The 16,884-nt window shown below is 45.9% G+C and overlaps 2 protein-coding genes across 4 annotated transcripts in view; one reads left to right on the top strand and one right to left on the bottom strand.

Moving 5' to 3' along the window:
- AACS (acetoacetyl-CoA synthetase) overlaps positions 1-16,884 on the bottom strand; it is a 415,323-nt gene that overhangs the window by 159,768 nt on the left and 238,671 nt on the right. The gene's annotated exons all lie outside the window — the stretch shown is intronic.
- Positions 497-16,884, top strand: part of SCARB1 (scavenger receptor class B member 1) — a 59,937-nt gene continuing 43,549 nt past the window's right edge. For 2 of the 3 annotated variants that reach the window (XM_079957790.1, XM_079957788.1), the window contains exons 1-2: positions 497-675; positions 13,115-13,272. In XM_079957790.1, coding sequence (XP_079813916.1) covers positions 550-675; positions 13,115-13,272 — 284 coding nt within the window. In that variant the 5' untranslated portion in view covers positions 497-549. The remainder of the gene's footprint in view (positions 676-13,114; positions 13,273-16,884) is intronic. The other variant, XM_079957789.1, reaches the window with a different exon arrangement.

Raw genomic sequence — 16,884 nt, 5'->3', positions numbered from 1 at the left:
GGTATGCTACCCTAGTCTACCCAAAACCAGGAGAGGGGTGGGGAGGTTGGCTTTTATATCCAAGGAGGATCCTTCACCTTAAAGAGCTTGCTTGGAAGCGAGCAGGCAGCTACAGAACTCCGGTTCCCTGCTCTGTTTCCCACCAATTTGTCCACGTGTTTACACGGCATGTCACACGACCCACCGCAGGTTTAGTGGGTTCGCCTGGGGCGGCCAGCCTGCCAGCCTGAAGAAGCGCGCTCCTCCTGTGCTGCTTTACTCGGAAGGAAGCGCCGCTGCGTCCCAGGGCACTTACTCGCCGGAAAGTGCAGCGAGTAAGTGCGTCCCCCCGCCCGCCCGGCCGCGAGATCCCTTCCCAGCGCCGCGTCGGCGCCTCCCCCGCCCGGCTGCGAAGGGCGGCCCTTGCCGGCCTTTCTGGGCGCGACGGGGCGGTCCCGCGGGGAGGGCCCGGCCTCAATCCGGGACCGTAAATGGGGGCCAGCGCGGCGGCCGCGAAGTCTTCTCGGGTCGCCCGGAGGCACTTTCTCGCCGGCTCCTTCGGCGCTCGCCATGGCGCGCTGCTGCTCGGCCTTCCGCGCGGCCGTGGGGCTGGCCATCGCCGGCCTGCTCTGCCTGGGCTTCGGGGTCTTCCTGGTGGTCTCGCTGCCGGCCATCCTGGAGGAGCAGGTGGTCAAGGTAGGGGCGCGGGGCGGGGGGGGGCGAGGCGGGCACGGCGCGCTCCCGCGGGGCGCCGGGCTGGCCCAGCCGGGGGCGCGCGGCGCGCTCCCTGCCGCGTTGGTCCCTTCGAGGCGGGGGGTCTCCTTGGAGGTGCTTTTTAAAAATGCGCCCCGACATCTTACTTGCCTCTCGGGGAGACAACCTCCCCCTAGTCCTAAAATCATTCACATCAAACTAACAATTTCCCCTTTCCAGAAGTCTGGAAAGTCTGGATTTGCCAGCTGTTGCGAATCAGTGCTTGGTGGGTCCAGCATCCTCCAGGGATGGTCCAGCGCCTCTCCTCTCCTTCAGGGGGGAGCAGTAGCACAGCAGGAAGATCATAGCAAAAGTTTTCCCTGCTTTGAAGTTGACCCAGCTACTCTCCTGCTGCTACGATCATATGGTCCAATTCAGTATAAGGCAGCTTTTATGGTGTTTTTGCTCCTTCTGCCTTCAAAATAGAGTTCCCAGTTGGCCGGGGTTGGGGCTGCAGAGGGAAGAGAGCCTGATCAGCATGCACCTGAGGTAGCTTGTTTACCTGTCCTGGGAAGGATGCTGTTGATTGTCCCCATCTTATACATCCTGTGCATTTGAATGGAAATTGGGACAGCATAGTTAATTATCCTAAATGCACGTTAGTGACTATGCATGTGTGTTAAGGCTGATTGCAACACCGAATCTTAAAATGTTTATTTAAAATGCTCCTAATGACTGCCTCCTCCCCACAAAGGCAAAATAGAGTATGTTTGGTGTTTGTGTCTGTGGGGGAGATTTATGTTGGGATCACAGCTCAGGAGGTGTGGTGAACTCTATAAGCAGACCATGCATATCTCTTTCTGTCAGGAGCGAGCCAGCAATAAATCACAGAGTAAGTGAAGTTAACTCTTTATTAGAAGAAACAAGGTCTGCTGAGGAATGCCAGCAAATCTGATAGGTCTTGCCCCATGAGGCAGTTGTGGAGACTGAAGGTCCCTGCCTTCCCACAGCTACCTAAATCATCTCCTTTCCTGGGTCCTTCCCAAGCAATCCCTCTTCATACTTCTTCTGGTTCTGAGAGACAAATGGGAGGAGGGGAGCTGGTCACAGCAGGAGGGGGAGACCCCCTTGCTTCTTCACCATCCTATCTCATCTCTGCCTCTTGGCCACACTCCTCTCCTGCTTCAGCTGGACTTCTCTCTGCCACAGACTCCCTCTGCTCACTAACCCATGTTGCCTCTTCAGCTTCTAACACCTCCTACTCCCAGTCTGCTCTCTCTCCCTCTGACCACTTATTGTCATCCCACCACCATTTTTTGGCTCTGAGCCTTCTTCTCTTGGACATTCCCCAGCTGGTGCTTCCCACCATTCCTCTGCATCCAGCCAGTCCATGACACTTAATCTGAGAGAACTGTTTTAAATTGATTGCCCTCAATAGGGGAAATTTCCCCCAGATCCATCACAGGAGGGAAGGAATTGAGCTCATTTCCTCATGTGCTCCAGGCCCAGTGCAAACTGATTCCCCTTGGCACCTAGTAGTATTATCTTTTTAAGCATGTAGTTATTCAACTGCACATTTTGCATAACCTCTAGTTCAGCTGTATTTGCAATATAGCCTTTGAAGTGATCTGCTTATGAAACCTTCCTCTTAAACCCCTTTCTCCAAGATCTAAGAAATTCTGGTGCTTATTTCTGTTTGGGATGTGTGATGAGGGCAGGATTTGGCTCAACATTGCCTTCACAGACTGATGGTTATTCTCCAAGGTTTCAGGCAGGAGTTTTCTTCCCTTGCCTGGAGATGCCAGGGAGATGCTCTACCACTGAGCTGTGATGTCCTTGGTAATGAGGCTGGCTTGTGGGGTCCACCTGCTATGGGCTATCCACTCAACTCGTCCAAATAGAATAGACAGTTCCTTTTCACTCTGGATATCTGGCACATACCTCATGTAATTGTTCCTTTAACTGTGGGGGAAAGGCACACCCTGTAGCATTGTGGGTCTGTGTGATTTCTGCTCTGCAACAAGTAGAGGGGAATGTGGAAAGGGTTCCTTACCTAGAGCACAGTTCAGCCCAGATGAAAAAGAGACTATGTGTGCATGTGTGTGTCTCTTTATTCCTTTACCAGAAATTGGGTTGAAGCAAAATGCTGGAGGAAGATTTATAATGAGCATCTCATCTGGTGCAGAATGTTGCAAACTAATTGGGTTGTATGCCAGTTGAATGTGTGCTCGTATATTTGCTTTTTAAAGGCCCCTGCACAAAGCATATACTTGCTGACTATGATACAATTGTTGTCCTGTGTATGAATGACTAATAGTGAGTTTGAATGTCCTGTTTGCTAGATAATTATAATATTTTTGCTACTTGTATTGTGCTGTTGATTAGAGTATCCAGACTGCCAAAAATGCCTATCATAAGGTGCTTTGCAGGGCTGTTGTAATTTATTCCTGTTTGATAGATTGAAAGGTGGGAGTTTGTGTGTGCGCGCATTTGCGATTTGAGGCCAAGGCAGAGAGAGGCAAAGCACAGTGCACCAGCCCTCAAATCCCCATGGGGTCCTCAGCTGGTAAGCAGCAAATGCTGTGATTTCAAGTGTGCTGTGAGGGGGGGCGGGCTAGCATGGGTATCTGATGCAGGTCAGAGGGCAAGCTTCCTCCTTTGTGAGCATCCTCTCACTAAGCTTCTGTTCACGCCTCCCTCATGTTAATATCTGCTCAAAGGAAATCTATCCACTCTGCAAAAGCATTCATGACCCCTCACTGGCTAATTCAGGAAGAAGCAGGAAGCAGTAACTCTTAGGAAAAACATGATTATCCAAAACTTTCAGAATCTTGACTTTCTGCTGCAGAATTGGGGTCCTCATTTGCAGAAATAGTGCTGAAGATAGATTTGAAAAAATGAGGTCATGCTTCTGTTCTTTCTACTGCTGCCTCCATTTTCTGGGAACAGGAATTGTTCTGTCTCTGGGCGTTTTTCAGTTGTTGGTCCAACAAATTTGCACAGCAGAACTATAAGAATTAAATTGCTGTGTCAGGTCACCGAGGCAGAAAACCCACATACAAGGCACTCCAGGACACTGTTTAGTCTTGTCTGGTGTCAGCTGACAATTCTTCCTCCTACTCTTGAGAATTACAAGAGGTTTAAGGGCAGATGGGGACCAGTTGTTGACCTGAACGATACCCTCCGAAGATGTTATATAGCTGCAATGCGCAATGACTGTGTGCAACAAAAGAGAAGAAGAGCATTGGGGAAGTTTCCATAAAGACACTTGTGTTGTGCAGTGTTGTTTGGGAAGGGGAGAAATCGTGAAAAAACTTTCTGAGGTAGATTGAACACTCCCCTGTCCTCTTGAAACTTTTATTTTTATATATGTGTGAAGAGTCAATGTCAAAGTTTGTTTTACCACAGACTCGTCGTCACTATATATTTGAAGCATCATCACACCACACTAAACAGTCATGGCTTCCTCCAAAAATCCTGGGACCTGCAGTTTTTAAAGGGGGCTGTGCGTGTTAGGAGACTCTATTCCACCACAGAGCTACAATTCCCAGAGTTCCCTGGGAAAAGGGATTGAGTGTTAAGCCAATCTGGAGATTGCAGCTCTGGAAGGGAATGGGGAGCAGGGCTGAAACTGGGCTTCCTGCCACCTAGACCCAGTTTGGCACTCCCCCCCCCCCATGCATGTTTGTGTACATACACATGCATGCATACAAGCACCCCCCCTTGAAAGATTTATTCGTAAAGGACATAAAAGTAGGCACAATATCATTTGAATACAAAGGAATCTATGAACAATGGGGAAATGAGTATCTCTTCCACTAAAAACAAATTGTTTGTCAAAAGTAGAACTTCTGTGTGCAGCAATTGTCTATTTGGTCAGGTTTTGAATTGGATTATTTGGTCACACAATCATTAAAAGACTGCATTTCCATAAGATCAGCCAAGGCCCTCTGGTGTTTCCTTTTTAATTTTTTTTCCTCTTTGAGGAAAAAAACCAACCCTCTTGGTTCTGTGCAAGGAGTTTTGACATGTAAATTTACTCCCGAGTAAGCTTCAACAAGATTCCTTTCAGTTTTATTTTTGTTTTATTACTCATTTTAGGAAATGATAGTTTTGTAGTGATTTTAGGTTCCATGTGAGGTGAAGAAATGCTTTTTGCAAGTCTAAGGTAATATAATAATAATTTATTATTTGTACCCCGCCCACCTGGTTGGGTTTCCCCAGCCACTCTGGGCAGCTTCCAACAAAGACAAAAAATACACTAAAATGTCACACATTAAAAACTTCCCTAAACAGGGCTGCCTTCAGATGTCTTCTGAATGTCAGGTAGTTGTTTATCGCTTTGACATCTGCTGGAAGGGCGTTCCACAGGGCGGGCGCCACTACCGAGAAGGCCCTCTGCCTGGTTCCCTGTAACTTGGCCTCTCGCAGTGAGGGAACCGCCAGAAGGCCCTCAGAGCTGGATCTCAATGTCTGAGCTGAACGATGGGGGTGGAGACGCTCCTTCAGGTATACTGGACCAAGACCGTTTAGGGCTTTAAAGGTCAATACCAACACTTTGAATTGTGCTCAGAAACGTACTGGGAGCCAATGTAGAAAGGTAGAAAGTGCCTATCTATTACATTCCTAATGCAGCCGGGCTGACCAGAGCTTGCCAGGGAACTGCCTCTGGCAGGGAAAATGCTCACCCCCCCCTTACTTTCCTGTGTGCAGATCATGTATAGTCTGTAAAATCCCTCAACCTTCGCTATTTAAGCGCATTCAAAGTTCTGAAGGTATCATAGAATCATAGAATTGTAGAGTTGGGAGGGACCCCAAGGGTCATCTAGTCCAACTGATTCTCTTCCTCAGCTTCCTGTCCCTCCCTCTGTCCCTCAGAATTTCTTTCTCACACCGTAGCAGAAACCCACAGGGGGCTTCACTGGATCAGAAACCGTGGCTAGACACCCCCCCCAGCTACCGCTCTGATAGGGAGTTTCCTAAAACTCACCACCCATAACAAACTGTAGTTCTCAAGATTCTTTGGAGGAAGCCTTGACTGTTGAAAGTGGTACGAGTGCTGCTTTAAATGTTTAGTGCAGGTAGGATCCGGCATTTATTTGTCCTCAAGACCCCTTCAATTAATGTAGGATTCACCTGAGATCAGGCTACTCCCTGCACCACCCTCAAAAATGTTAAATTAGCATGGCAAAGCTATGTCAAACAGGTTCCTCTTTGGGCCCAAAGAAAATCTGGGAAGATGGCTTGAATATAGCAGTAGCGAAGTCTGTCTGAATGAGTGGATAAAAAACTGATTTAAATCTGTGTCACCAGGTATTTGTGAAATGTCAATGAAAATATTGCACCGCTGATACAGAACTTAGGCACAGCTGGTAGATATTATACCTGCTTGTAACCTTTTTTCCTGTTAAAGGCACATACTTCCACCTTCGATGGGAGTGACCTTGTATTTCTTTTTGGTAAAGTTGTTGTTGTTATTTCTTTTTATAGTAAGAATAATATATTTCTTGTACCCTTCCCATCTGACTGGGTTGCCCCAGCCACTCTGGGCGGCTTCCAATAAAGTATACACAGAGATAAAAATCTTTGGAATATTGGAGAAAGTTACTCCCATGTACAACTATTACAAGAGAAAGAGAAGCTGCAAACATTCAAGCTATATAGTGTAACTTTATTTCATATGCCATTTACGCATTAGCTACGTAGAACAGAGATTGCATTACATTATTTTTTTTGTCTTCACTATAAATGCAATTTGTCCTTTTACTTATTTTCTCTTCCTCTTTGTGCCAAAGTGCCAGTATAGTGATTTATTCTAGATCTTATACCCATCTTATTTTGGGGAGATATTTAAAGGTTGTGTTTCTTTTTCTTTTGTATATATATATTTTTTGAAAACTCCACACAACCACACACAGTCACACATGAGATGCAGCAGCAAAAAAAAGTTAATGCTATTCTAGGCTGCATCAGCAGAAGTCTAGTGTCCAGATCAAGGGAAGCAACAGTAGCACTCTGTTCCGCCTTGGTGATGCCACACCTGGAAGGAATATTGTGTACAATTCTGGGCACCACAATTTAAGAAGGCTATTCATAAGCTGGAATGTGTGCAGAGGAGGGCAAGCGAGATGATCAAGGGTCTGGAAACCAAGCCTTGAACGGTTGAAGAAGCTGGGTGTGTTTAGGCTGGAAAAGAGGAGACTAAGAGGAGACATGATAGCCATCTTCAAATATTTTAAGGGTTGCTAGTTGGAAGATGGAGCCAGCTTGTTTTCTCCTGCTCTGGAGGGAAGGACTTGAACCAAAGGCTTCAACTTACAAGAAAGAAGATTCCAACTAAACATCAGGAAGAATTTTCTGACAGTAAGAGCTGTTCGGGAGGAGGTTGTGGACTCTCCTTCAAGGGAGGTTTTAAAGCAGAGGTTGGATGGCCATCTGTCATGGATGCTTTCGCTGAGATTCCCGCATTGCAGGCGGTTGGACTAGACGACCCTTGGGGTCCTTTGCAATGCTACAATTCTATAAAGCAGAGCTGTATTAAATTGTTGGTACCAGTTTCAGCTGCTGTGAATGGAGCCACTCATCTTATCTAGTATACACTTGAGCTTTGCCTTGGAATGTCACAAGCTGTTCTTGTGTTTTATGGACCCCTGACTCCGCCACAAGCAGGCGTGATCTCTGGAGAGCGGGGGGGCGGGGGGCGGCCTTGATGGACTGCAGCTCTCATCACTGGCTGTGTTAGCTTAGGGCTGATGTGAGCTGGAACACAACAATCTCTGCAGGGCCACAATTCCTTGGCATATGAGTACGTGTACATATTGCAGCAGGCAATACGACCCTATGCATCTTTACTGAGAAGAAGTCCCACTGAATTTTTGAGTGGAATGTAATACTCCCAGGTAAATGTACATAAGTTATAAGACTGCAACTTTATGATGACATTTCTTACTTCTATTTCCAAAAAGAGCTTATGCTATAATGATTTTCTACATTGTTTGGTACAGAATAATAAATGTATCCAGCTCCTATAGAGAGAGGAGAGACCATACACTTGCACTGAGTGGTTCACAAAGTTAGACAATTTACTGTTTTAAATATGGCCACAATAGTTTCCCAAGAAAAGAGGTTTGGCGGCTGTAATTAAAGGAAACTCCAACTCCAGGGCCTAAGCCAGGCATGAGGAAGCTGTGGCCCTTCAGAGGTGCCTGGGTGCCAGCTCCCACCAGCCACCACCAGCGTGGCCAAGAGGTTGGCCTGAACCATAATCTGCAAGGGGGACTTCAGTTGAACAGTCCTTCAGCCTTTGGAAAACCACATGAGGCAATGGTGTTTGTGGAAGGAATAAGCTGTAGGTTTAATATAACTATAGTCCAATTATTGGCAACCCTATCCTTTACCTCTGCTTTTCAGGAAATAAACAGGAACTGCCTTAGTCAAGCCCTAAATAAATACAGTAGGGGGGGGGACTTTTAGGAAAAAGTATTTTGCAGCTGCCTAAGGGACATCTGAAAAATGGAGGTACAATGATAGGGAAAGCTGCAAGACTCAGGCAGGTGGTGGCATTAGACCCTGGGTCAAGCTGTGGTCAGAAGTCTCGTGTTAAGGCAGGAGGCTTGGGCTTGAGCAGCTGACATTGTCTTACATAAGCCTCAGATCAGCAGAAACACTTCCTGCTCTAATGCACAAATAGGAACCTCATTGCAAAATATTCCTAAAAGTAAGGGAAGGGGGGGTTGGCTTCCCCCTCCCTCCGCCCTTTCCTGCCTTCTCTTATCTGGATCTTATCTGCTGAGGCTGTAGAATGAGCAAAGGGATTAAGCCTAAATGAATTTGGTCAAAGTTGAGAAAAACATTCCTGTGAAGAAGGGAATTTGGGGACACAGAAATATAGAATTGTAGCGTTGGAAGGCACTGCTGAGCTCTCCCAGTGACCACATGACTATGGCTGATCAAATATTTTCAGTTGTGGTCTATTTAAGCACAACCAAATATTCTAGGAATCCAAGAATGGCCTTGTGCGGGTGGTGCTTGCCTGTGTCCTGGCAGGAAACCCTCTCTCTTGTTCTGCCTGCCAGAGTCTCTCTCCACTTAGCAGTAGACATTCCTTGCCTTGCATTCAAGCCACTTTTGCATCTACACTTGGGAAATAATAACACATCCTCCATTTAGATAGGGGACCTGTGGCTTTTCGGACACAGTTGGACTACAGCTCCCATGATCAGTGTTAGAAACTCAAATATATAAGCTAGGCACCAAAGGGCTCCTTAAACCAAGGCTACAGTCACCAAAACGGAAAGTCTTATTTTTCAAATGATGGACTGTCTCTGATTGATTCTCAGTTAAACATGTGGCTAGTTCAGATGACAACCTTAAGCCAGGTTGAGAACTTTGAAAACTTAGAGAAGGAAAGTCACTTGATCCAGGGACAGCCACATATATATTGGCCTATTCTGACCTCTTTTTCTTCATGGTGACCTCTTCTACAGGATGGGGTATTGGTGTGTGCAAACAGTCCCGATCCAATGATCCCCAGATGGTGGAAATGTCAGGTGCCATCCTGGGGCCCAGGCATCTTCACTTGCTCACAAGTGGTCAAAAGCAAGGTGCAAAATGCACCTGGCACCTAGCTAATTTTGAACGCTTGCCCATGATGCCTCACCATTGGGCATGCTGGCTGGGGCTAATGGCAGCTGGAGTCCAACAATATTTGGAGGACCCCAAGAACATAGGAAGCTGCCTTACTCCCAGTCAGACCATGAGTCCCTCTAGCTTATCATTGTCCACTGGTCTTACTGGCAACAGCAACTCTGCCGGGGTTCCAACTGGGCCTTTCTCTGCTCTGCCTCGGGACTGAGCCTGGCACCTTCTGCATGTGTCTAACCCTGTATTAAAACACCATATGCATCACAACTATGAGAGGCAAGAAACCAAAGAGCAACAGTAGCACAATGCCTTTTAAAAGGACCAACTACATGGTGACAGGAGTGTCTTAGGGGAGGGGTAGTACCTCTGGTGGGGGACATGCCATGCTCCTTCTGGGGTAGTTTGTCCACCTTTGGTCCCCACTCTGCACTCAGCTCTCACCTGTGGCTCCTAGAAGCTGTCAGCGTGCAGCAGTAGCCACACCCCAAGAAACAGCTTTCAATGGCTGGCTAAACCAGGGGAAGATAGCTGGTGGGTCTCAAACCCTCACTGAGTTAGGGACAACCCACTGCATGTAAAGACAGGCCCCGGCGGATGGAGTGGGTCCAATGATCAAGAAGGTGGTTTCTGCACATACTGTAGAGGGAAGTGAAGGGCAGATGGGGCTCATCAACCTGGGAAGGTAAACCATCTAGCAGAAGAAAAACTCTGATCCTAAACCTCCACTACTTTGCAGCTATGCTCATTTGTGAGAAAGGCTTTGGGAGTAAATCCTGAGGAAAAATCTGTACCCGCTGCCTTGTGAGACATCTTCAGTAGCAAAAAAAGACCAAGGAGTAAACTGTTTACAAATCCAGAGAGGAGTTCCTAAAACGGTTGGATATTACTGCAGAAATAAATAGAATGTCTCGTAAAAATCATGTTGTATCTTGTAAACATTTGTTTTAACAATACAGCACCGTTCCAAATAAAATCCAAACGGGATTGGAGTTTATCACCGTGGTCAAGAGTGTGCACCTCTTCGGCTATGTTGGTTCAGCCCCCCCCTTTTTTTTTGCTATTAGTCTAATGCGCAGCAGTCTTATAAAAGGTGCTTGGTTAGGTTACCTAACCGTGAAGTGGCAGCTTATACAATTACTTTTCCTGAGGACCAAATTGTTTTTGTAATCCTTGGTTTCTGAAGCTTTGTTAATACTTTCCCAACATCACACTTGTATAATACATTTGTTCCCTCTAATAAAATCTTTCGCAAGTTTAAATGATATCGTGATGGAAGACACACACTACCTTTGTGATTAAAATGTCCAAGGCAACATCACGCTCTGCATCCATCGGGATGACTCAGATTAAAACCTATTGAAGATAGAACCAATTTAAGAGAGTGGCTTTCCTGGGGCTGCCTAATGAGTTCATAGCAGACAAATTTCAAGTTGGGGAATTCATAATTTGTAGCTCAGTCCCTTTGGTCTCTATGTTATACCAATTCTTACTACTGCATTCTCTCTGGCTCCCTGCCCACTCCGTCGCTGGGCCCAATTCTTAAACTGCTTTGATTCCTGCTGTGGTTTTTGATTGATCAATTATCCGAGTATCTTCTGAGCCAGTGTGGTGTAGTGGTTAAGAGCGGTGGACTCGTAATCTGGGGAACCGGGTTTGTGTCTCTGCTCCTCCACAAGCAGCTGCTGGGTGACCTTGGGCCAGTCACACTTCTCTGAAGTCTCTCAGCCCCACTCACCTCACAGAGTGTTTCTTGTGGGGGAGGAAGGGAAAAGGAGATTGTTAGCCGCTTTGAGACTCCTTCGGGTAGTGATAAAGCGGGATATCAAATCCAAACTCCTACTCCTCCTCTTCTTCTTCTTCTCCTTCTCCTTCTTCTGATAACCAAATTACTGACTCTAAAGGGAACCAGCTGCCTCTCCAAGCTCTCTCTGAGCTGTCACACTCTCAAGAAACCTCATTTTCACAGCACTACAAACAATTTCTGTTCTAACTGGAGCATATATAATGAGTTCTCAAAGTTCTTCTCGCATCTCAAAAGATCAGGCTTCTGCCTCAAGTGGTTCTTGCAACTTGTGTTACATCCTAGAAAACACCCTTTAAAGCAGAACTTTGTTTGAAGCTGAGGATTTAATCTGGTGTGGAGAAAACCCGCAGTAGCATCTCAGGACTCGTAACATGTCCATTTTCAATAGGCTGTTTGTTCAATCCCCTGCACTGGCTAGTTATGAACCCTGACAGAACATCATGTGCTATTATGGCACATATGCCAGAAAACGTCTTGTGATTGGCACCGTTGGGAGTCAGAAGTGTTCTGTGGAGGTGGTTGTAGCTGGGGGTGGGGGGAGGATGTCCATTGGTGAGAGGAGTAGGGGATGTCCTAACAACTCTCTGCACCCTTCACAGATGACCGTTCCCAGTTCCCATGGCTGTTTTTAAAAGGGGGTACATTACTGCCTTAAATGCATACTGCAGAGCAGGCCTTACTTGCAGAGAAATAAGTAGAATGATATGGGCAATATTTTATCCCACTTGCTTAGAAGTAAACTTTTTCTCCCAGTGAAAAAGTTTTCTAGCCATTTAGTACAAAAGCACTAGGATAACTGATGTGAATTAGACCCTTATTTTTTCAAAAAACAAAAAACGTATAAATAAAATTATATATGGATATTGTTAGTGATTCAGTAACTTAGGGTTTCTGTATTCCCCTTGTAGCTCTGTTTCTTCTTTGCTGGGGGGAGTTGCACGCAGGTTCTTTGTTTGGACTTCCCAGAGGCACCTGGGGGGCAACTGGATGTTTTGGCCCGAGCCAAAAGGGCTTGTCTTATGTCCTTAGGCATTTATTCTCTCTTCTAGCATGGTTCCTTGCTCCCTCACCATGACATTTCTTGCAGCAGCCCACTTACGACCACCCTGTAAGGCCTGACCCAGGCAGGCGGATGGTGCCAAAATGGCTCTCCAGCAAAGGATCCTGTATTTGCAGAGTTCTTCAAACATTGATTTAAATATACTCTAACTAAACTGATAAGCGAGCAATGTAATTTTGCATTCTGGTTCAGGGATAGGGAACATGTTGCTGGACATTGGTCAGGCCGTCCAACATCTGGATGGCCACTGGTTCCTCACAGCTGGTTCCAAGCAGCCTCGCCTGAGTTGGACACAGGGCCTAAACACCAGCTCCCGGGGGTGGAGGGTGGGGGACTGGCCCTTCAGGGTTCAGAGACAAAGTTACTCATTAATTACAGAATTTCGAGTTGTGGCTTGCCTCATCTCAAGGGTACAAAACTTGGGCAGTGCATTCCTCTTATTTTTGAGATTAGATCAGATGCTAGCTCAAAAATTCCCAGAATATGTGCCAAAGAATGTAAATATGACGCAACACATGCTCTGCTGATGTGTTCCAGGAGAAATAAACAACTGTATTCTCTTTTACTTCCCTTTTGTCCTTCTTTGTTTTAATATCCCCTCCTTTCTTTATTACTCAATTGCCCTCCTTTTACAGAAACTGGCATATCTGCCTAATTCTCTGCTACCTTTTGGTTAAACAATATATTGGCTATGTGGCGCATAAGATACACACACTTAGGGCTTTTTTCCCAGCTATATGATTTTTTGTTTCTTTTTATTACTACTTTTTATCTTTACTAAATGTTGTTTTTCATGTTTGTATTTTTTTTGGTAATTGTAAGGTTTTAAAATTTGGTTTTAATGTTGTCTTTTAAATGGTTGCAACCCACCTTAGGGAGAAGGGGGAGTAATAAACAACAACAACCTCTGATGGAGCACATGTTTGTCATTACAGAATGTGCGCCTTGATCCCAGTGGCATGGCATTCAACTTGTGGAAAGACCTCCCGGTGCCATTTTTCTTTTCAATCTATTTATTTGAGGTGCTGAATCCAAAGGAAGTTCTTCAAGGAGGAAAGCCGGTGGTGACCCAACGTGGCCCTTACGTATACAGGTTTGGGCTCATTTCTGTCTGCTTCATCCCATGTGACAATCTTAATTTTTTTCTTGTCAATTATCCTGTATGTTGGGCATGAGGAACCTTTGGCCCACCACATCTGGCTGAACTACAACTCTCATCATCCCTGGGCATTAGCCATCTTTGCTGGGTTGATGGGAGCTGTGATTCAGCAGCATCTGGAGGAGCAAAAGTTTACCACACCTGATTTTTATCTAACTGGTGGTGAAGAAGCTTTTTTTAGCCTGCAGACCACATTCCCTGATGAGCAACGAAACCTGCATACATGGTTAAGGTGACACCCCCAGAAACTAAAGAATGCAAAGCAGTCTGGTCAAGAAAACTCTGGTCCATTGTTTAAGCCAGCCTGAATGTCTGCTTTTAGGGTCTTGTCTACTGGAATATGAGAAATTAAGAGGCTTTAGTTCAGCTGAGATTGTGTGCCAGAGTGAAGAAGATACAAGACTTGTTGGCAGCTCTGAGTAACCTTCATGAAACTCCTTTCACTCTGCTAAAGCTTGAGACTAGGTCCCTCCCCAAAAACAACTAAGAAAAAAATAAAGTTCATTTGATAGGAGCCTGCCCCTGACATAATTTACCATAACAGAATTGTTTAAGTGAGAAAAAGGGTGTGTGTGTGAGAGAGAGATAAGGGCAGACGAGAAAACAGGTCTATTTGGAGGTGCCAGATCAAAAAGCAGCTGCACCTCAGTCTTGGCCTGAACTTACTGCCTGTTTGGGCCATTCTGGATCCTGAGTTCACCTTTCTGACCTTTGCCCCTTAGGCCACAGAAGCCAATTCCTTGGGTTGCTGCTGGGACTGGTAGTTATAATCCAGTTTTCTTATTAATCTTTAGCTTCAGCTACTGTAAGGCTGGGAATTTAGTAAACTTGTAAATAGTTTGGACTGGCGGAAGATTTAGGAACATGATGTTCAGGTTTTACTGATTTTCATGCTTTATTTGTAGCTGTTTAACAATTAAAAATGATTAGTCTGTCTAATTCCCCCCCACCCCGTTTATATATTAATTCAAACATTCCCTTTATTCTTATATTTCACTTATTGCCAAGCTTGCATATGCTAATCATCTGTGAGATTTGTTTTAAAATAAATATTTCCAATTTATTTTGTTTGTGGTGTGACCCCTGTCCCATTCTGACTGCCAGCACCAGCCCTACCCAAAGATGCTTCTGCTTTTGAAGGAGATACTGTGCCACTGATCTGCTGCGCTTCCCTAATGCATGTTCCCCAGTACACCTCCTTGCTCACCCCAAAATCCAGACCATTTATAATCAACTCAGGCCTTTTGGCTCTTGTGGGTAGAATATGTGTCCTAGACCTAGAGTGTTCCTAGTGCCCCCACCAGCTGCCCTTTAATGGTTGGTAGCAGTGGCCCGGCTGTCTCCTTGGGACATGTTGCTTCCCATTGGGGAGGGATCATTGAAGGTCCGTAGCTCAGTGGCAGAGCACCTGCCTGGCGTGCATAAGGATCCAGGTTCAATCCCTGCCCTCTCCCAGTAGGGTGGGAGAGGCTTTTGTCTGAAACCCTGGAGAGCCGCTGCCTGTTCATGGGGACAGTGCTGAGCAAGAAAGACCAGTGGGCTTTCCGTATAAGGAAGCTTTCAAAGTTCCTATAATTTGGAGTTCCTTTGATGAACTTCCAAGCCGAGAACAGAGTTTAGAAGCCATCGAAACAGGTCAGTGGAGGGAGTGATGGAAGACCTTGAAAGCTTATCCAAATCTTGTGCAAAGCACTCAGCAAGGTCTGTTGCCATCTCATGCACAATTCCCCCCCACTGGGCTTAGCTGCCAGCATAATGCCAAGCTTGTCCTCTGCGTACGTTGTGCCTATAGTGGCTCCCTGGTGCACTTGCGGGTGCTGAATGTATGCATTGTGGCTCTGTGCAAAGGGAATGAAGCAAAAGCCTCTTAGCACAAATGTCTTTGTTTCTCCTTTGCCCAAGATTAGAGTCCAAGCGAATGGGGTCTCTTATCCCTTCTCCTGCTCAGGCCCCAAGATTGGATTTAAATGGCGCATAGCAAGCAGGGTTTTCTGCTGAGCTGCCTAATCCACCATCCTTGTGTTACCCGTCTGGGATTGCCAGCTTCCCTTGCTCTCGGAGGCTCCAGTTCCTTTTAAGAACTACTGGGCAGCTCTTGGCAGGCTTGGTCAGCTGCATGGTGTGAGGTCAGGAGCCCCACCAGTTGAATTGCTCTTTACTGTTCAAAGCCTCTGTCAAGCAAGGAGCTGGCAGTCCCCCAATGCTGACAGGTGGAGCCCCTGCAAGCATCTCATTGGCCTTTCAATGCAGTGAGTATGCATGTGCATGCAAAAGGTTGCACACGACTGGCACGCTTTTCTGTTAAAACTAACAGGTGGCTCTCATGTGCGAGAGCGTTGAAAGCTTCTGAGGATCTGTTGTAGTCCGAACGGAACACTTCTTCAGAAGTCTTGCACCATCATCCTCTGTGAAGTTGGTGGTTGAAATATATAATTGGCTTTTCCTTTTAGTTCTCCGCCCTTGGCCTGTGGATTATGCTGGGCCACTTATTAAAGGTTACATGATTGCTCCTTATTTGTTTCAGGATCAATGACTCCTTTTGTTCAAGGTATTGATCTGTCCCTCTGTTGAAATAGAAAGTGTTGGGAGGCCAGTGAGAGAAATCTGCACCCATAGCTATGTCTGCAGCACACCTAGGATTGCTTTAGAAGTGTCAGGGTGAGAAAAGGTAGGATTAATGGATGCCAACATCCGAGGGAGGTTATGAAAAAAGCCTTGCAACTTACAAAGCAGATAAATAGTGCTTTTAGCGCTTCATAACATTAAAAATGGTGCTAAAGAACCAGTGTAGTGAACTGTAGTGCTGGGGAAAGACCTAGGAGGCTAGGGTTCGAATCCCCACTCAGCCAGTCACTGTGTCTCAGTCCAGTTTCCCTCACGGGGGTTGTGAGGATAAAATAGGAAGGGTGGGGGAAGAACCACCTTGGAGGAGAGGTGAGAACAATGATGATAATCGCTGAAGTTTGTTATAATGGTGCTATCCAGCCTTCTTGTCTCAAAACACTGTAACTCCTAAGCCAGGGAGATCAGAACATGACACTCTTAATCTCAAGATTCCGGGTTCGAGCCCCGCATTGGACAAAGGATTCCTGCATTCCGGGAGGGTAGACTAGATGACCCTCATGGTCCTTTCCAGTTCTACAGTTCTATGACTTTTATGGAGTTTCTCACTGGTTTTTTTCTGCTTTGGGCCAGATTTTCCCAACCTGGTCTGCCCTCCAGAGATTTTGGGCTACAGTTCCCCTAATCCCTGACTGGTGGGCAAATGAGGACACTTTGTTATGTGTATAACTCTTAAAAAAACTTTCAATAAAATCTTAATAATGAAAAAAAATGTTTTGGAGTAAGAAACACACTCAGTTTTTAGATGCAAATAAGTATTGTATAGTCGTACCTCGGAAGTCAAACGGAATCTGTTCTGGAAGTCCAATCAACTTCCAAAACGTTTGGAAACCAAGGCACAGCTTTTGATTGCCAGGAAGCCACTGCAGCCAATTGGAAGCTGCGTAAGCCGTGTCAGATGTTTGAATTCCAAAGAACGCTTGT

The sequence above is a fragment of the Podarcis cretensis genome, assembly GCF_951804945.1.
Source record: "Podarcis cretensis genome assembly, chromosome: 16".
Classification (NCBI taxonomy): domain Eukaryota; kingdom Metazoa; phylum Chordata; class Lepidosauria; order Squamata; family Lacertidae; genus Podarcis; species Podarcis cretensis.
Note: the sequence above shows the minus strand (reverse complement) of the source record. Positions and strands in the feature narration are given on the sequence as shown.